Genomic DNA, 23,197 nt, shown 5'->3' on the forward strand with positions numbered 1-23,197 from the left:
TTGTTTCATTCCGACTTCATTTGTGAAAACGAAAGGTAAACATTGAAAGTTGTTCGTCCGTTACTGTGATTCAGGGGAGACTGAGAGAAACTTGTTGGTTAATGTACAATGTTTTACTGCTGATATTAAACGTGATTTTTAATATTTGCGTTAATTTTATATTTTTTATGTGATATTAAAAAAAATTGTTTCTAATGTATAAGAAACATATTTTTATATATTTTTCACGTAAATCAGACTTGTTTTAGCCTATTTCTTTATAAATAATAATAATAATACGCCTAATCTCATTTAATGTTTAAACAACCTGATTTGTATTAAGTACTTAAAATCATTTAAGATTTTAAATATTTTTTAACAAAAATATGAAAAAACAAATAAACAAGGAAGGTAAGGTAATTATCAGGAGAGAGCGCTAAGGCACTGATTACGCACAGAACAATCAACAGCAATAATATACTTTTGGTCCTGTGTGGTGTTATTTTCTGATTGCGTATGCGTTCAAAGTATAGAAAATGGCTATTCAGTTCACGTAAGTTTATTGAGATAATAAAATGCATCACTAAAAGATAGAGTAGCTTAGGCTATTTCTACCCTCCAAAATGGCTATTATTCCCTCTCAAACTTCGCTTTGATCTTCGCTTAGGGAAGACGTCTTGAAGGTGCCTGAAGGCTGCCGACTTTCTTATCTTGAGGTGTAACACTTTGTTTCATAACTTGACAGCCTTGAAGTACCTACAAGACATCTTTCCTAAGCTGTCTGAGGCAAAGTTTGTAGGGAATATTAGCCAATTTCTATATGTATAAGTAATCAGAAAATAACATACATTACCCAAAAACCGCAGAAAAGTTACGCAGTGTAATCTTTCCTTTATTCTGCCAACAGCATCCCATAGATTCGTAGAGCATGACCCTAAAGCCCATTTCGTTGACTCATAGAGCGTAGGTCTATGAGTCTACCCCATAGCCTTATAGAGCATACCCCCGTAGAGCATATACTTATAGTCCATCCCGTTGCCGCCTAGAATACAGGCCTAGAGCCCATCTCGCAGAGTATAGGCTTACATCTAGCCATATAATAACCATAAAGTACATTATCCTAATTACTGGTGCAGCCCTCAACAGCTTTACTACCTAATTAAGCATATATTGTACAAATTCACAAGGGCCGTGACGAGGATTCGAACCTGCGTCCAAGAGCATCCCAGACGCTGCCTTAATCGACTGAGCTACGACATGGTAAAAGAGTTGAAACCGAAGTTCTACTGAACTTGTATTTTTGTAAGCAGAAAGTTGTTCTTGTATACTGGATTACTGACACTCTTAAAGCTTTATGTGGACCAAGTATTAGAGTGGATTTAATGAGGTTTTAAATGTTTCATATTGACATAAAATGCAAGAAAATTAAGAATACAATAATTATGCTACTTTCTGATTACATTTTTTTGTGTGTGGATAAGAAGGCAGGAGGGTTACTCAGTAGACAAAATACTGAAGTTCTTGCGAGGCAGGATCAAGTACTGTATAACATTTGGGGTTTACGGCTCATGCTCGGTGATGATATGGAAATTGGTTTACTGAGAATTATATAAAATATATATAAATATAATACTTTCCCCTGTAAATTGATGTAAATATAATCTCTAAAACTGTAAATCATTTAAAGAAAAATAAGTATAACATTTAGGGGTTTAAAGTTCATATTCTGTGATAATATGAAACACTTGTTTACTGAGAATTATACTACTGTATATGTAATGTAGTATTCCCTTGAAAAATTTATGTATATATTGTATTGTATATTATTAAATAAAGATAAAAAAATTGATGTAAATATGATCTTTATATTGTATATTATTTAATAAAGAAAACACTATGCAAACTGGAATAATATATCGGACTGCCAGACGAGCCTTGACCTATCCTGGCACGATAGATTAATGGCACTTCGCCAACTTGGTAGACATGACTGCCGGAAGGTGGTGGCATGTCGCCCTTACTAAGCAGACATGACTGCCGAAAGGTGGTAGCATGTCGCCCTTACTAAGCAGACATGACTGCCGGAAGGTGGTAGCATGTCGCCCTTACTAAGTAGACATGACTGCCGGAAGGTGATAGCATGTCGCCCTTACTAAGCAGACATGACTGCCAGAAGGTGGTAGCATGTCGCCCTTACTAAGCAGACATGACTGCCGGAAGGTGGTAGCATGTCGCCCTTACTAAGCAGACATGACTGCCGGAAGGTGGTAGCATGTCGCCCTTACTAAGCAGACATGACTGCCAGAAGGTGGTAGCATGTCGCCCTTACTAAGCAGACATGACTGCCGGAAGGTGGTGGCATGTCGCCCTTACTAAGCAGACATGACTGCCGGAAGGGAATAATAATGCCGGTGGAATAATAATGTAATGTGGTGGAATGTCGCGCCTGTCCTCTGAACATAAGAGCATTAAATCATAACTAATGGACAACATTAATTTCCAGAAGAATTTACCAACAGGATTATTATTTGACGTCGTATATGGATCAGGATTCAATAGGATTACTACTGACGTTCTTATATGGATTTGGAGTCAATAGGATTACCATTGACATTTTTATCTTGATTAGAATTCATTAGAATTATTACTGGCGTTCGTATATGGATTAAGATTGAATAGTATTGACGTTCGTATACGGATTAGGATTCAATAGGTATATTAATGACGCTACTATAGATAAACTTTTGGTTGGATTAATATTGACGCTCGTATATGGATTAGGATTTACTTGAATTAGTATTCACATTAGTATATGGTTCCTACAAGTCAAAATACGCCATCCTCCATCAGTAAATTGAAAGCCTATTAATGGAAATTGATCTATTTTTGTTCTAAATGTTTTTAATAGGTGGATACTTTGAGGTTATGTTATATTCATTAAGACACAGGGGAAAAGCAGGCTCTATCTTGGAGTGAGAGGGGGCCTGAGCTTCTATATGGGCAGCCAAATTAATTTCTCGAACGACTATTTATTGAGAGAACATGTTCAAAATGCGTGTCATCCGAGGGATGAATTATAGATGAGCGTCTCAAGCTATAATAATTGAGTGTCTCTGTCTCTCAGGAAGTAACTTTATCCTACAACATATAAGCACCAATTCCCCACCACCAATATCATGGGGCGATTCCACTTGACAACGCAGCGTTGGCTCCCGAGGGCTGCCGTAGGGGCAGGCAGGCGGGGGCGGAGGGCGGCCTGGGACTCACAAAATACAAGGGGGGTCTATATTGACATTTCAGGCCGGTTATGGTAATGGGAGAGGGGGAAGCTGTAGGGATCCGTTTTTCCTTATATATTGCCGAAGTAAAGCGATCTAGACTACAGGGTAAACGGTTGGCAGGGAGGGAGGGGTAGTCGGTATAAATAGAACTTAATACAGAATTGATATAGATTAATTTCAAGCTTATTAACAAGAACAAATAGAAATTTTCAACAGAAAATTAAACTTTATTAGATATGTAAGTTAAATGTTTTATATTACTCTTAGTAATATGAATGTCATCTTTAATGATTATTTGGAGGAATAATGTTGATTCTCTAATATTTAAGAAACTTCTATTTGTAGCCTAAACCAAAATGTACCAACTGTATTAGGGAAACCATTACGGGAACTTTTGCATATTACGAGCAGCGTATAATACAACACATAACATTTATAACAACGACGTGCATGTGTGGATACTGTCTCCACCCACGCACATATCGACGCACATACCCACATATAAGTACAAGCATCAGTGTTCTATAATATAAGAAAATACACGGATATATACACAGAGAGGTGAATACCCCGCTTCTATGTATACACTGAGTTTACTTTGCGCCCCCCCCCCCTGGAGACAATACTAATGTATACTTGCTGTCTGGTCAGTAAACCGACTGATTGATGAAGATTAAGCCATCACAAGAGGTGGCACGGGCAAGAGTAGCCCCGTAGGTGGTAGATGTTTGGAGTGAATGTGGTCTTTAATCGTGTAACATCTTCAAGTGTGTCTGGGCCCCTCTGCTATATAGTCGTAATGGCTTGGTGCTTTCCCTTAGTAATTCCTTTTCCCTCTGGTCAGTAAACTGTGGCGGTGACCTTAATAACCTTCCAGGGGTTGATAGGCCTTAAGCCCACCACCAAACCTACCAGTTGGCGTGAGGTAATTGATCTCGACAGCTGGCGGAAGTGGATCTCCCAAAATCAACTTCAATTTTATTTCTAACTTGAGTCTATTCGGGAGACCATGTTAGTTTTACTCACCAAAGCCTAATCCCTACTTCTTTGTACGGCTTAATGCTCTGATTACACTCAGTTATAAGTCTCTGTCCGTTTGCATTATCTGATGCTGTAGACCTGACCAAATGTAAACAGTATCAGCAAAATTACTCTCACACCCGCCGTCACTATGTGATGGAGTGCGAAAAAATAGAGAATTTTAGAGAGAACATTATAACAAATGTTCAAGAAATGTGTAAATATTTTATTAAAAAATATCTATTACCAGAAATTGTAGCCAATTACCCTGAGCGTGTTACCTGTGGTTAGTGCATGCAAGTAATTATAACCTTTCCACCGCCCCCATTGGATGGAGGGGGGGGGGGCGGGATGCATGATAAGCCCATTAAATTATAAGTAACTGGCGCACCATAAATGTAAATTGTTTGGCTTAGAGACTGTCGTTGTCCAGTTCTTGAACCCATTGTTGATATATACATTGAACTGTATAACTAGCTTATCAAGATTGTAACTTGTTTAGTCAAATTCATTTGTGGGGTTCAGTCCCAGAGCACCTGGGGCCTCTGTAACTTTTTCCACTACCGCCCACACCAGTGGAAACTGCCGCCCACACCAGTGGAAACTACCGCCCACACCAGAGGAAACTGCCGCCCACACCAGAGGAAACTGCAGCCCACACCAGTGGAAACTGCCGCCCACACCAGTGGAAACTACCGCCCACACCAGAGGAAACTGCCGCCCACACCAGTGGAAACTGCCGCCCACACCAGTGGAAACTGCCGCCCACACCAGTGGAAACTGCCGCCCACACCAGTGGAAACTGCCGCCCAAACCAGTGGAAACTACCGCCCACACCAGTGGAAACTGCCGCCCACACCAGAGGAAACTGCAGCCCACACCAGTGGAAACTGCCGCCCACACCAGAGGAAACTGCAGCCCACACCAGTGGAAACTGCCGCCCACACCAGAGGAAACTGCAGCCCACACCAGTGGAAACTACCGCCCACACCAGAGGAAACTGCAGCCCACACCAGTGGAAACTACCGCCCACACCAGTGGAAACTGCCGCCCACAACAAATGAACTAAACTATACACAAACAAAAAATGACAAATTAAGCCATTAGGATCCATTTATTGGTCCACGTGCGAGTATGTTGATATACGATCCAAATGCTGTGAGAGAATGCAGAATGTGTGTTTTTTGTACACGTCATACAACGACTACTAGAATACATTTGTATCTCATTTTAACCTTACACAACAAATTAAGTAAATCTTCAAGAGATCACTTGGCCCAAACGAGGCTCATCAGAACCATCAGTAAAGCTGTTCTAAGAGTACATAAACTTTTAAACCTTTACATTTAGTCCCAATACATTTACTAAAGTATTTCCTTTATAAATCAAGTAAACGTTAGCAATATAAATTAACAATATATGTATAAACAACACATGTATAACAGATCGTTCACATCCAGCAGCAGCAAACAACGGTATCGAGTACAATTTGTTATGACTCGCCCAGGGAGAGTTAAAAATGGAAATCGTTGGCCTAGGGAAGGGAGAAGGACCATTAATCATCTTGCCATTACACGTTCCGTCACAGCGTCGAACATTTTATTGCCACGTTGCCTAATACGCATTCCACCCCCACCTCGCATAGGACGCTACGTTAGCTGTTGTGGATGCAGCCTAATACGCATTCCACCCCACCTCGCATAGGACGCTACGTTAGCTGTAGTGGATGCAGCCTAATACGCATTCCACTCCACCTCGCATAGGACGCTACGTTAGCTGTAGTGGATGCAGCCTAATACGCATTCCACCCCCACCTCACATAGGACGCTACGTTAGCTGTACTGGATGCAGCCTAATACGCATTCCACCCCCACCTCACATAGGACGCTACGTTAGCTGTAGTGGATGCAGCCTAATACGCATTCCACCCCACCTCACATAGGACGCTACGTTAGCTGTAGTGCATGCAGCCTAATACGCATTCCACCCCACCTCGCATAGGACGCTACGTTAGCTGTAGTGCATGCAGCCTAATACGCATTCCACCCCACCTCGCATAGGACGCTACGTTAGCTGTAGTGGATGCAGCTTAATACGCATTCCACCCCACCTCGCATAGGGCGCTACGTTAGCTGTAGTGGATGTTGCCTAATATCCAACGGCCATACCACGTTGAGAACACCGCTTCTCGTCCTAGTTGCCTAATACGCATTCCTTCACAACTCGCGTGGACGTTGCATAATACATATTACTGATCAAAAACACCCTCCAGATCCTCAGAGGGGAACATGAACAGGGTACAGCAAGCATTTTTTCTCTAGATAACGACATTGATGCACTGAAACCGAAAACTCGCTGCACTTAGGTCTTTAGTTTTCCTTATTTTCCTCGCCCAACTCCCAACTTGAGTAAATTAAATGCTCATTTCCCAAGTAGCCAAGGGCTTCTGAGCCCATTGGCATGAACCAGTTAGTGTTCCAGGTTTCAATACTTACTAGATTTTTTGTTATCTGTTGGTGGCAGCAGCACCACCACCTTCAGATATAATGTTATGCAGATAGGTATCAGCCAATGTAAACCAACATTCAACAGCCAGCTAACACTCAGTTACATTCTACCATCTTCAAGACCAGGGCAGAAGATCCAGCACACTGTCCCAGCCACCGTAAGAACATAGGAACTAAGAGGTTGCAGTGGGTCTATTGACTAATGCGACATCTTTTCAAAAATTTCAAAGGCTGAGTTAAAGTACACACAAATTAGCTTAAGCAATCGAATATATAACAAAGAAGGATGAGGTTAAATAAAGTGTCGCATTGGCCAATAGGCCTTCTGCAGTTTCTTATGATGGCTGGGCAGTGTGTCGGATATTCTGCCTTGGTCATGAAGATGGTAGAATATACCTGAGTGAGGCTTTTGAAAAGTTGGTTGAGATTGTTTGATATTTAGTGCTTCGCCGATGTCTAATCTTCTATTGCTGTTGTACCCGGGAGTGAGTTGTGGGAAGCTTTAAGAATAATGAATAATTCAGAATTATGTATACTATGCTAGACCAATTCTGGAAAATTTATATATTGATTGACCAAACCACACACAAAGTCGATTGTGTCAATCGACTTGAGAATGGTCCAGGGCACAGGTAGTAGAGTTCCTCCAGCTCCTCAGATGGCGGGCAGGAACCACGGATGCAGTGATATTTCCTCTCTGGATCGCCACATTAAGGCGCTGAAAGAGGAAACTGGCGGCTCTAGGGTCTTTAGTTGTTTCAATTAGCTTAGATCCCAGCTCCTTCAAAAAACTAGGTGCGCGGGAGTTGCATAACTGTTGTGGGTTGCATCCTGGATGGGGGTCGCTAGTTCGGCCTTGGGAGGACCTCAATACAAGTCTGAAGTGTATAAATATACATAGGCTTCCTATCCGTTACAGCGAAAATAATTTTTAATTGTTATGTCCTGTGAAAACGCAGCCAGGAATAATCTACAGAAGCTTATCCTTTTAAGACTAATGTATCGTTTTCTATGTCAGATTCAGTTAAACAAAGAAAGCCACGTGAACGTTTCCGATATATATTTATGAGTAACTACGAGAAACATCCAAGATTTTTTTTATAGTGATGATTTTCCATTGCTGGAGACAAACTTAACTAGGTACCTAGTTAGGCTTAACTAGGTTCCCTTAACCCAACTACTGGTCTTACCCATGGTGCGTCCCACAATAGGATACTAAATGCCGGGTACCTTTCATTGCATTACAAACTCAGCACACAATCTAAACACTATAGGAGTTTAGTTTAGTTTATTTATTATGCACCCCCATACCTATCTTGTGGGCGGTAGTGGAAAGGGTTACAGAGGCACATAATAGGCTCAGGGACTGAACTCCACAATTCATTTAGCTAAGCAAGTTACAATCTTGATGAGCTAGTTACAAAATTCAGTATAAGACGTCACATCATTAATGGGTTCGAAATCAACCACAAGTACAGTTTCTAAATTAAGCAACTGACATGTGTGGAGAGCTAGTGTCACAATTGATATGTTTGTCCTGCACACCGCCCCCCCCCCATCCAGTGGGCAGCGGTGGATAGGTTACAATTACTCTTAGTTACTACCTACAGTTAGCAAACTGGGAATATTTGGCTAAAATTTCTGGTAGCAGATCGGAGAGCAGCAAAAGTGACATAATTTAAAAGTCATTGTGTCGAGGGACAGGCAGCCAGTTTACCTATACAATTCCATACAGTACATGGCAGGCTTATATCGAGGTCTCCTTCCCCCCCCCCCCCCCCTCACAAGCAGACTAACTCCTAGTACCTATTTTCTACTAGGGAATTGGAGCATTAAGTGACAGGATTTGATTGATGATTGATGAAGATTAAGCCACCCAAAAGGTGGCACGGGCATGAATAGCCCGTAAGTGGTGGCCCTTTTGAACCATTATCAGTATCAATAGATGATACTGGAGATCTGTGGAGGTGCGACTGTTCCCTGCGTGACGGGAGATGTCTCCCGTGAAGTGACAGGAAACACGCCCAACCATTTATATCTCACCTGGGATTCCAACCCGGAATTCTCGATTGTGAGTCGCGAACAAATCCGACTACTACCGGGACCCTAATTAGTCTTGTTGGGGACAGGAAGACTGTGTATACATATACTTTAGTTGCCTAAATCTCTGATATCTATTTACTGCAAGGCAAACTAGAGGTATTAAGTGAAAGGAAACCGGTCTAACCATTTCCGTCTCGTCTGGGAATCGAACTCGGGATTCCCAAAGTATTCAAAACCTGAGTCGGTATTAAACCCATGACGTCACACACCTCGCGCACAATACACATAAAACAAAATGTTATCTATTTTCGTTAGGTTCGGTTCAGTTAGGTTTGCTTCAAGAATAGCGATGACGTAGCCGCTTCAAACGTTTCTCAGGTCTTATTGCAATCCGTCCTCTCTTATAAACACCTCAGCATTTAAATGTTCCAAATAAGGCAAAAAGGAAGCCGGGATTCCTATCTGGTGGCTATATTACAGCATGTAAAGTTCACACAAACATTGTTGTATGACGCATTGTTAGTTTCTTGCAAGCATTTAACTAAATGAAAATTATTTAAGTTTAGGTTAAAACCTTAAACGCTTCTCGAAATCTCTGGATACTTCCTTCGTACTCATATATCCATTAAAACCATTAATTATATGTAAATCTAAATAAAAAATAGTATTTCATTTAATTAATTTATATTTTCAAATAATAATTATCGCAAGAAAATAAATCATAATAACTACTGCAATTATGAAATATTTATACAAACATTTTGTATTTGAAAAAAATATAGTTTATAACGTAAAGGTTAAATTCTTAAATTACTGTGTATTCCAGCCATCATTCATTTGTAGACATATTTTTAAATACATTAGGGTATTCATATATTATATTTTTTTAAGGGATGTTTATAGTAAGTTGTAATTAAATATTTTCAAGCTGCTCTGTAATGAAAATGCCTATTTTTTTCATTTGAGGCTGTTAAACGGTTTTTAACTTTAGAAACTAACATGTCTAAAGTTAATATTAGTTTCTGTTTCCTGCTAGTTAGCCACTAGCACGCATAGCGTTTCGGACAAGTCCTATGTTCCCCGGAATACGACCCCGCCAAATCGTTTAACAACCAGGTACCCATTTTACTGTTGGGTAAACAGAGGCTACAGGTAAGGATTGACGCCCAGTAAATCCTCCCCGGCCAGGATACGAACCCAGGACAAAGCGCTCGCGAAACGCCAGGCGAGTCTTACCACTACACCACAGGGACTGACAGAACTGTATAAATACTGCTAATGCTAGATTTGTTGGTCCTAAACTGTTACTGGTGTTGCTATATAAATTATCTTTCATACGATCAACTAGGTTTACATATGTTTGCTAGGGGCACCGGTCTGTTTTTCAATACCTATTTCCTGCTCTGTAGTGGTACTGCACTGGTCCTCTGGAAGGTTAGGATAGGGTACACTGCTTGTATCCCTATCTGGATTCAGCAGGATTTGTTCATCTGGATAGGGAAATAAGGCTGACGTTGAGAAACCTTAGGAGGACGGGCTGGTCTATTGGCCTGATAAATATGTGTGTACATGGTGATCATGACACTAACATCGTCCCTGCTCTTCACCTTTCCACTATATTTTTATTCCTATAAATAATGGAATTGAAAGGTTGAAACTATTGGGCACCGTTCTTTCTCTGCTCGGAGGGAGTAGAAATAGCCTAAGCTACTCTATCCCTTTGAGATGTATTTCTTTCTTGTCTCAATAAATATACTTGAACTTCTCTGCTCGCTCCTGTGTACCCTGCAGTAATTGCAGACGTGGATGTATAACACTTGGCAGATCGTGTTCTGGGGAAAGCATGTTGGGTAGGGGAAAGAAGGCTCTCAGCCAGAAAACACTGAGCTGTGGAGGAGAGAGACAAGGACCTGAGACACGGAGACCTAGTTCTTATAGCCACCGTGCCCAAACGCTTTGCGTTCTAGTTGCTTTATTAAATATGCATCTTTATATAACAACTAAGCAGCCACTATATCATGTTCTGTATACTTTTAAATAAAAATAATTATGAACTTATAAAAATAATTATGAAAAATAACACTGAACTCTGGGAAGGAGAGATCTGAGTCACCAGAAAATTATTAAGCTATTGATAAGAGATCTCTTAGCCTGCAAAATATATATACATAATATGATTAAAGTATAGGCTGTGCAGCCTAAAATAAAAAAGAAACATTGCTATTACCCTGCAATATCTAATGTTAATAATTACAGTATTACCAACGCACTGCAAATGTCATGTCCTACATAGCATTTGCAGTGCAAGAATGTTCTGTTACTATTCCATTATAATTAAATATAATAATACTAATTCACTAGTTGGGGGACAGGAAGCCAGGTTATACATACATGTTAGACTTATATCGAGGTCCCCCTTCCCCCAGGGTCGAAACAAACTAACTAAATCCTGGGTACCTATTTACTGCTAGGTGAACAGGACCTTCAGGTGAAAGGAAATGCGCCCAACCATTTCTGCCCCGGGATGAAAGATATAAGATGAATAGATCAATTATTGATCTATTAAACTAATGTCAAACAACATCCGCCGAGGCCTGATTTAAGACCTTTTGTGCCCTCTGTAATACTTTTGTGCTACCACTCCATCGCAGGTCAGGCTGCTCTATTGATGTGCGATGATCAAATGGAGCTGGAATGTTCCAAGCATTGGCAGCTACAAAACACTTCTCTCTTCACGTTGCGCCTACTCGTGAAAGCTATTTTCTCAAATAAGAAGATGAAAGAAACCCTACGCCAGTGACGTCAAACGTTGTAACAGACAGCTGATCGAGGTATGAATAATAACAGTAACTTACCTAAAAAGACTCGGAACATAAGACCTACAAACTTAACCTTTCCAGTTGTTTAAGGGATTCATGTGTACTAATGGAAGTAGTGTACGCATCTTAATAGGCGTAAATGACCAAATGGACACATGCGCCCTAATGGACGCCCATGATCTAATGGATACGTGAATCTTTTCGTGGTGCAGTCATCAGTCAGCTGCGGACACCCCTCCATGCTTCCTCACGCATGGTCTGTCCACCATGATGACATTTGTTTATAGGAATATGATACTACAAATATCACGTGCACAGGCTATAAGTGAGCCAATAATAATAATAATAATAACGGAATTATCTTCGGTACATATAATTATGCAGCATTTGCCGTCGGTACATATGTGCCTATTATGGCTGATGTATAACTGATTATCGTAATATATAACTCCAATATTCAGATCACAGTTAGTTGTCATATTGTACAGCTTCGCATACTTCAATATTAAATGTTTTGAAAGTAAAGCCTAACGTTTATCTACTTTACAGACGAAACCGCAGAGCCGCAGCAGCGTCGCAGCAACTGTGTGAATCACCAGTGCAAGAAACGGGTATTGATTGGGAGTTGCTGCAGTACGACCAGCGGCCTGTGTGATAGCGTACACCACTTTTTTTAAGCTGACTGGCCTAGTGTTACAATCTTAACTGTACTACACACACACACACACACCGCTTATCTGACTGGCTCAGTACTACGGTCTTAACTGTACCAGATACAGCTCTTTACCTGACTCGCTTAGTGATACAGTCTGAACTGTCCCAGTCCACTTATCTGACTGGTTTAGTGTTAGTCTTAACTGTACCATACACACCAGTCCATTTAACTGACTGGGTTACAGCCCTGGCTTTGCGTTACAGTAGTCTTAACTGTACCATATACACCAGTCCACGTAACTGACTGGGTTACAGCCCTGGCTTAGCGTTACAGTAGTCTTAACTGTACCATATACACCAGTCCACGTAACTGACTGGGTTACAGCCCTGGCTTAGCGTTACAGTAGTCTTAACTGTACCAGACACGCCGCAGGTGTAAAATAGCTGTCGTTTGCTTTACATCTTTAGCTTCTTTGTATATTTGTGTGGCAAGATGTGGGCTAATTTATAAATCTTCTTGTGCATTATTGCATTTATTGGGTTAGCTTAAGGACCTGCCCGCTATACCTTCTTGTAAATATATAAATAAATAAATAAATGCGAACATTTTATTATATTTATATTAACATTTCGACGATGAAGAATATTCCCCATTTAATTGGGCCCAGCAATATTTACGTACCTGAACTTGAAAACTAGAAACTAAAACTTGAAGTAAAGTTATGAGGTGAGATAATAGGTAAATAATATACTGTACATAGATAACAATTGGTAAATATACTATAAATATGTAACAATAAGTGGGTAATGTACTGTGAATTTTTGTAAACTAACATCAGCTATTGTACAAAATGTTTGTACAAAACAAACATTTGTTAATAAAATATATAAATTCAATTAAGTTTCAGAGAAACCGGTTTAGTGAAGAGCCCGAACACCGACTCCAGCCAGCCTCGCCCACTCATCTCACTTCCGGTCTCGTCCACGCCTCCTCATAACCACATAATACAGTATCTTCAACCAGAAATTCACACTCGTGTAAAGTAATAAGTTACTTTAAAAAAATTGACGATTTGATGAGTTTTTAAGTCGTATATTAAACCAATGATCAGTATTTCACTTGACTTTCTTTTTTCATTGTGAAGCCTAATATATTTATTAGATTCATTGGAGTAACCTATACTGTTAATGACATAAATCAGTCACACACCCGAATTTAGCTGAGCACCACCATCTCCAGTGGCCTTGACGGGGACAGGAAGCTGCCGGCTTGCACAGGTCATCCTATATTCATTAAAAAAAAGTTACCAGGTGAAATTTAAGCTGAAGGAATTTAACCTGCACAATTTGGATACCGTCACATGCTGGCATCTCACAGCATAATACTGTTGACTTGGTTGCAAAGATAGCTTGTAGTAGACCAGTAGAAGAGATTGATATGGGTGTTTCATTAGCAAAGAAATTCATTTCATTCAATTCAGTTTCATTCAAAGAGAATACTTAAACGAATGTCTGATGAAAATTTTACTGACCTAATAAATTTACAAAGACCTGAAACCTGTAGCATTAAACATTATGATGAATACCGTAAAGAGACATTTATATATGGAACTAATAGAGCAAGAACTCGGCAATGTGATGTTATAGAGGCCAGAATACGCCTGGGATATAGACGTATCTGACAGCTTTCGCAAAACCCAAATGTCGAATACATCATGTATCAACTTTGTGAAAGACAAAATGTGCATTCCCTTGAACAGTATATTGTGAAATGTCCCATATTGACTGACTTTCGCCCTCCTGGGTTGAGGTATGCTGAACTCTGTAAATACTACTTGAATACTGGAACATTGAAACACTTAATGATGTACTGGACTTGTACCCAAGATTGACTATGTAAAGCATCGGTTATGCGCAGACGAAGTCACAATAACGTGGCTGAAAAATGTTGACCAGACCACACACTAGAAAGTGAAGGGACGACGACGTTTCGGTCCGTCCTGGACCATTCTCAAGTCGATTCTCACAATCGACTTGAGAATGGTCCAGCTAGTGTATATATATATATATATATATATATATATATATATATATATATATATATATATATATATATATATATATATATATATATATATGTAATTATATATATATATATATATATATATATATATATATATATATATATATATATATATATATATATATAATGCACAGACTACCCTATTCCAGTAGCTGAAGTTTATAACTTTTTAGACACTCAACCCACCAGGGGACTCGAACACTGGCCAACAAGGTGGCAGTTGCATGCTGTATCCACTACACCATACTTCAAAGCCATAATAAGAGAGGTAGGAATTCTGGGGTATTTAACCAACCAGAACTCCAATCCTCTCCCAGGCAATGAGATAGTGTGGGACCTCTAATGCTCTTTCATCGGTTCCTGTTATATGGGAAAACTCAGTGCCAAATGCTTAATGCACAGACTACCCTATTCCAGTAGCTGAAGTTTATAACTTTTTAGACACTCAACCCACCAGGGGACTCGAACACTGGCCAACAAGGTGGCAGTGCCAAATGCATGCAACTGCCACCTTGTTGGCCAGTGTTCGAGTCCCCTGGTGGGTTGAGTGTCTAAAAAGTTATAAACTTCAGCTACTGGAATAGGGTAGTCTGTGCATTAAGCATTTGGCACTGAGTTTTCCCATATAACAGGAACCGATGAAAGAGCATTAGAGGTCCCACACTATCTCATTGCCTGGGAGAGGATTGGAGTTCTGGTTGGTTAAATACCCCAGAATTCCTACCTCTCTTATTATGGCTTTGAAGTATGGTGTAGTGGATACAGCATGCAACTGCCATATATATATATATATATATATATATATATATATATATATATATATATATATATATATATATATATATATATATATATATATATATATATACACACACACACTAGCTGCACCCGGCCACGCGTTGCTGTGGCTCAGCAACCTTCTCCCTTCTCCCAGTCCTCCCCACCATTCCCCCCTCCGACGTCCCCTCGTCCTCCCAACCATTCCCCACACCCGTCTCCTAGTTCTCCCAACCATTCCCCACTCCAGCGTCCCCTCGTCCTCCCAACCATTCCCCACTTCACCATCCCCTTATCCTCCCCACCATCTCCCACTCCCCTGTCCCCCTCGTCCACCTCTTCCATTCCCCCTCTCCCATGTCCCTCTCATTCTCCCCACAATCCCCCACTCCCATGCCCCCCCCCTCCATTCTCTATTCCCCTATCCCCTCGTCCCCACCATTCCCAACTCCCTCGTCCCCCTCGTCCTCCCCACCATTACCCCCCCTCCCCTTTCCCCTCGTCCTCCCCACCATTCCCCACTCCCTCGTTCGATACATTCCCAAATGATCTTATGTTCCCATCACTGAAATGTAAGAAAAACAGTTAAACAAACGAAATAAAAAGTTAAAAAATAAAAAAATAAACTATACTCACGAAATGAACGTTACGATAAACAACACAGCTCAATTCCAATGCAATGTCACACAAAATAATTAAATAAAAATGAAAAGAAATCGTAATCTAAGAAAATTCAATTTACCAATGCAATCGTAAACATTGAAATGGAATCGTAACATATTTGGTATGGTGTGTGTGTTGCTATTACGTGCAACAGATGGCGCTGTTTAAAAAAAAACTGTTTTTACGTGTCTCAGGTGTGGCATCTATGTAGTAGGTACATAAAAACATGCGTGTATTCGAATGGAACGTTGTGTCAAAATTTCAAAGCAACTGGTGAAGAACTTCGGAGATTACAGCGTGTGTTGCTCTTACGTCCAACAGATACACTGTTTTTTTTTTAAGCATGTTTTTTCCTGTCACAGGTGAGGCATGTATATAGTAGGTATATAAAAACACTCGCCTATTCGAATGCAACGTTGTGTCAAAATTTCAAAGCATTCGGTAAAGAGGTTTCGAAGATTTCCCTCACATGACATCTTTTTTTTTTTCAAAAAATCTTGTTTTTTCCCCATCACAGACGTGACATCTTTATAGTATGTATATAAAAACCAACTCGGACGCTAAAGGAACGATGTGTGAAAATTTCAAAGCAATCGGTGAAGACCTTTCGGAGATTAGCAATTATGAACAAACGAACATTTCCATTTTTATTTATATAGATATATATATGTATGTATGTATGTATGTATGTATGTATGTATGTATGTATGTATGTATGTATGTATGTATGTATGTATGTATGTATGTATGTATGTATATATGTATGTATGTATGTATGTATGTATGTATGTATGTATGTATGTATGTATGTATGTATGTATGTATGTATGTATGTATGTATGTATGTATGTATATAAGCTGGTCAGAATTATATTTCACCTTTGTAAACGCACAATAATCACGTTATGTAAAACAAAAACATACGGTATTTCGAACACTTTATGTAGGACGGACGTAAATCTATGTATTTATGTATGTCCAACATATATTTAATCTATATTAATAATATGTCAATCTTACAATTATGTAAGATTAGTATATTAAAAGCACTACAGTCACCTTCTGTGGTTGATTGTTTAATATATCACTGAACTACATGTTAAACAGATCTCTTACCCTGTCCATGGAGGACACAAGAAAATGAATATATGCTGGCTAGCACTGTAAATGAATGGCCACGTTTTTGGTAGAAAATAATAAAAAATACATTATATACAAATATTTGTATATATGGAGGTGGCACAAATAAAAAAGGAGGTGGCACAGCTATATATTACCAAGATACCTTCATCTGCAACAGTGTCATTAGTGAATACTGTCATTAGACGACTACTGTGTATATACTTTTGCCCAGTTCTCGAATAAATTCCTTAAATCCTCTTTGACTATCAGAGCTATCTATAGATTTCTAAATATTAACATAGCTTCATTCTCAGATAACCTAAGGAATCTTATCCTAAACAACAATTTCAACGAAAATCACACCATTTTAGAAGGAGACTTCAATAGTGACCTATGTCAATAAAATAGCCCCCTAAGTCGACTATTTCCTAAACATCATGAACTCCTGTATGCTAATCCCCACAATCACCAAGCCCACCCGAATCACTCAAACATCTGCTACTACCTTGGATCACTTATGGACTAACATAACAGCTCACCTTGCATCTGGTATAATTATTGACAGAACAGGTATAATCCTGACCTTACAACCTTCCTAGAAGGTTGTAACAGATCCCATGAGCACCACACCAGAAACAAATACCTTTTTGATATTTCAAAAGTACGACTTAGTCAAACTAGAAATGCTTTACAAATCAAGGGACCTCGAATGTGGAATGACCTTCCCAATTATGTTAAAGCCTGTACCTCTCCCAACCAGTTTAAGATAAAAACTAAGTACCACCTAATTAACTCAATGTAACCTACCTCACCCCTAAATGTCAACCCATGTCTACGATTTTTAACAATGCTGTATGTTGACCAAATTGTATTTGTGCTTTTTTTCTGCCAAGTTCCCCCCCCCCCTTTTTTCATTATTATCTGATTTTTTCACAACACAATTTATACTTTAATCTAAGTTAGTATTAAGTTTTAGTCTTAGTGTTTTTCCTGGCCGAAACGCTTTGCGTAATAGTGTCTTTAGGCATTGTATGTACTAGCTCTATCTATGAATCCATCAACTTTTGTATTTCACCTTGTATGTATGTACTTTACATATATTTGTATTTGTTGTGTTTTGTATTGTAACAAGTAACCACTGTCTTACTTTCCTCATAGCAAACATGGACATAACACCACCAGAAAACAAGAAACCTACACTCAGGCTACACAGTGAAGCAGCAATAGGCAACCTCACAAATGAACTTCACAATATTAACTGGGAATCTGAATTCAATAATACACAGGATATAAATTCATTAGCTAACCACTTCCTTTCCAAAACTCTAAGCATCTACAACACTCATTGTCTCCTCCTCACCAAGCAAGTAACTGACAAAAGAATAAACAATTCTTGGCTCACAAGTGGCATATTCAAAGCAATCAACAATAAACATGAATGTGAAAAAACTTCGGATTGACATAGTTACAAAAAAAGTAGATAAGAGGTACTCATCAATGCTTACCAGTATAATAAGAAAAGCAAAACTTTCCTATTATGAAAGTAGATTCAAAGAAGCAAGAGGCAACATGAAAAGCTATCTCTATCATCCTAGGAACTAAACAACACTCACATAACCAGAAAAAACTCTCAAAGGATGGTTATTCACCTGCAACTAATTTAGAAACAGCAACTGAATTTAATAGCTTCTTTTCATCGGTTGGTGCTAACCTTGCTAGAAAAATCAGACTCAGACACATGTTAACACATATCTCTCAGGAAGCTATCCAAACTCTTTTCTCCTTTCACCAGTCAGCCCGACAGATGTTGTGTCCATCATTCACTCACTAAAAACCAAAGCTGGGAACATTAGTGAAATACCATCCATGGTATACAAGAGTGCCTCTCAGGCCCGTGCACCACCTATAGCTCTGCTGTTCAACAAATTTCTAGTGTCATACCTTACCCTGGTATCCTTAAAAAAGCACGAGTAACGCCAGTTCAAAAAGGAGGCAATCCGGCAGATAAAATAGTTAAAGACCAATATCAAACCTACCCATATTATCAAAAATAATTGAAAAAATTATTTACAAACAGCTCTACTTCTACCTCGTAAAATTCGACATACCCAGCCCCAGCCAGTTTGGCTTCTGCTCCCAAGAGTACCAACGATGCAATTATTAGTCTGCTTTTAATCTATTCAGCCCTTGACAAAATTGAGTTTCCGATTGTACTCTTCATTGACCTGAGAAAGGCCTTTGATACTGTTAACCACAACTACCTCATAAACTCCACCATTTTGGAATCCGAGGCTTTGCCCTGAACTATAGTCGATCCTATCTTAGTGATAGCCACCAATATGTAGCCATCAATTATATAACCTTTTCTACTCTACCATTAACCGTAGGGATGCCACAGGGCAGCATCCTAGGACCTCTCCTATTCCTTATATACATCAATGATCTGCCTAATGTCTCTAACATTCTTAAACTTATATTGTTTGCTGATGATACTATCCTCATCTACTCAGACCCCCAAGCCACACATATTAGGTAATGTTGTAAATAATGAATTAAAAAAAAGTCCACTACTGAATGTCAACCAACAAACTCACACTAAAGATAGAAAAGACCTACTACATCTTATTTGGAATCATATCAACAAATGCAATTCAGCTTCAGATAGACAATGTAAACATCAGCAATAAAAATGATGGAAAGTTCCTTGGCCTATACTGAGACAAGAGACTCAACTTCAGCACCCACATACAACACATAACTAAGAAAGTCTCTAAAACAGTTACCTGGTTGATACCTGGTTGATGGGGTTCTGGGAGTTCTTCTACTCCCCAAGCCCGGCCCGAGGCCAGGCTCGACTTGTGAGAGTTTGGTCCACCAGGCTGTTGCTTGGAGCGGCCCGCAGGCCCACATACCCACCACAGCCCGGTTGGTCCGGCACTCCTTGGAGGAATAAATCTAGTTTCCTCTTGAAGATGTCCACGGTTGTTCCGGCAATATTTCTTATGCTTGCTGGGAGGACGTTGAACAACCGCGGACCTCTGATGTTTATACAGTGTTCTCTGATTGTGCCTATGGCACAGTTGGTATACTCACTAAAATAAGATATTAAGTACTTGACTTTGCTCTCCTTTTACTATACTACGCACTAATCTATTCCTATCTTACTTATGGTATCTATGAATGGGGTTCAACCACTGCAAACTACCTCAAGTCCATCATCACCCAGCAAAAATCTGCTATCAGAACAATAACAAACTCTGCTTTCAGACAACACTCAGCCCCCTGTTTAAATCCCTAAACATGCCAAACATAAACTCACTCCACACATTCTCTTGTGCCATCTACATTTCCAAAACCCTGTTCTTCAATACAAACCCTGCTCTGAAACTCTTTCTGGACAGACGTAATAGGACCTATAATCACCACACCAGAAATAAATATCTCTTTGATATCCCCAGAGTCAAACTTAATCTGTAGTAACCACTATGCAAACAAAGGGACCAAGTCTATGGAACTCACTCCCTATTAAATTGAAAAGCCGTCCAACTTTTGCCTTATTCAAAAAAACAAAAACAAAAAGTACCTAATTTCATCTTCATAGTTTCCTACCTAGTGCTTTAAACTCGCACTGAATCTAGTGCTACTTAATCCTCCAATATATATATATGTACCTAAGCCATACAACTTTACCATTGTGATCATTACTGTCATTTTGTATGTGCTATCAATATGCTTTAATGTGGTTATCTTGAGATTATCTTGAGATGATTTCGGGGCTTAGCGTCCCCGCTGCCCGAACTCCTTTTTGTTACACACCCCGAGGAAGCAGCCCGTAGCAGCTGTCTAACTCCCAGGTACCTATTTAATACTAGGTAACAGCAGTAAATCCCCCCCCCCCCACACACACACATATATATATATATATATATATATATATATATATATATATATATATATATATATATATATATATATATATATATTCTTTTTCAGCGCCTTAGTGTGGCAATCCAGAGAGGAAATGCTCACTGCATCCACGGTTCCCGCCCGCCATCTGAGGAGCTGGAGGAGCTTTTCAACTTGTGACAAGCAGCCTTGTACCCTGCATGTAATCAATATTGTAACTTTTTTTGTGTAATGACATTTTCAAATAAAGTTAGATAAATATACACACTTAACAAAAGAATAGGGGTGGTAGGAGAAGAAAATATCAAAGTGTTCAGTGAGGATCCACAAAGTCTTCTCTGAGTACTCTTTATTTTCTTCTCCGAGGCTATGGGTCCCTACACTTGCACCAGAGGTGGTACCCCTATATATATATATATATATATATATATATATATATATATATATATATATATATATATATATATATATATATATATATATATATATGTATATATATATATATATATATATATATATATATATATATATATATATATATATATATATATATATATATATATATATATATCGGGATGATACCACCTCTGGTGCAAGTGCAGGGACCCATAATTGCGGAGAAGAAAATAATGAGTACTCAGATAAGACCTTGTGGGTCATCCTCATTGAGCACTGATATTTTCTTCTCCTACCACCCCTATTCTTTTAGTATGTGTCTATATATCTAACTTTATTTGAAAATTTCATTACACAAAAATATATCAGGATGATATATATATATATATATATATATATATATATATATATATATATATATATATATATATATATATATATATATATATATATATATATATATATGTCGTACCTAGTACCCAGAACGCACTTCTCAGCATACTATGCAAGGCCCGATTTGCCTAATAAGCCAAGTTTATATGAATTAATGCTTTTTCGACTACCTAACCTAACCTAACTTTTCCGGCTACCTAACCTAACCTAACCTATAAAGATAGGTTAGGTTAGGTTAGGTAGGGTTGGTTAGGTTCGGTTATATATCTACGTTAATTTTAACTCCAATAAAAAAAATTGACCTCATACATAATGAAATGGGTAGCTTTATCATTTCATAAGAAAAAAATTAGAAAAAATATATTAATTCAGGAAAACTGGCTTATTAGGCAAATCGGGCCTTGAATAGTAGGCCAAAAAGTGAGTTCTGGCTACTAGGTACGACATATATATATATATATATATATATATATATATATATATATATATATATATATATATATATACATATATATATATATATATATATATATATATATATATATATATATATATATATATATATATATATATATATATATAATGAGTACTCAGAGAAGACCTTGTGGATCATCCTCACTGAACACTGATATATATATATATATATATATATATATATATATATATATATATATATATATATATATATATATATATATATATATATATATGTCGTACCTAGTAGCCAGAACGCACTTCTCAGCCTACTATTCAAGGCCCGATTTGCCTAATAAGCCAAGTTTTCATGAATTAATTGTTTTTCGACTACCTAACCTACCTAACCTAACCTAACCTAACTTTTTCGGCTACCTAACCTAACCTAACCTATGAAGATAGGTTAGGTTAGGTTAGGTAGGGTTGGTTAGGTTCTGTCATAATTCTACGTTAATTTTAACTCCAATAAAAAAAAATTGACCTCATACATAATGAAATGGGTAGCTCTATCATTTCATAAGAAACAAATTAGAGAAAATATATTATTTCAGGAAAACTTGGCTTATTAGGCAAATCGGGCCTTGCATAGTAGGCTGAGAAGTGCGTTCTGGCTACTAGGTACGACATATGTATATATATATATATATATATATATATATATATATATATATATATATATATATATATATATATATATATATATAAAAGTTTTCGTAAAAAAAAATTAACGTAGATTTATGACAGAACCTAACCAACCCTACCTAACCTAACCTAACCTATCTTCATAGGTTAGGTTAGGTTAGGTAGCCGAAAAAGTTAGGTTAGGTTAGGTTAGGTAGGTTAGGTAGTCGAAAAACAATTAATTCATGAAAACTTGGCTTATTAGGCAAATCGGGCCTTGAATAGTAGGCTGAGAAGTGCGTTCTGGCTACTAGGTACGACATATATATATATATATATATATATATATATATATATATATATATATATATATATATATATATATATATATATATATATATATATATAAAAGTTTTCAGTTGCATATTGTCCTGGGGACCATTCAGGCTTGTTCGCATT

At 38.3% G+C, this 23,197-nt stretch overlaps 1 protein-coding gene across 1 annotated transcript; it reads left to right on the forward strand.

Annotated features, from left to right (window-relative positions):
• The first annotated feature begins 515 nt into the window (after positions 1 to 515).
• LOC138363153 (integumentary mucin A.1-like) lies at positions 516 to 5,349 on the forward strand. Its single transcript, XM_069322148.1, has 2 exons — positions 516 to 532; positions 4,806 to 5,349. Exons 1-2 carry the CDS (start codon positions 516 to 518, stop codon positions 5,347 to 5,349), a joined length of 561 nt encoding a protein of 186 aa, XP_069178249.1.
• The last annotated feature ends 17,848 nt before the right edge of the window (positions 5,350 to 23,197 follow it).

This window comes from Procambarus clarkii, chromosome 10 (assembly GCF_040958095.1).
Source record: "Procambarus clarkii isolate CNS0578487 chromosome 10, FALCON_Pclarkii_2.0, whole genome shotgun sequence".
Taxonomy (NCBI): Eukaryota; Metazoa; Arthropoda; class Malacostraca; order Decapoda; family Cambaridae; genus Procambarus; species Procambarus clarkii.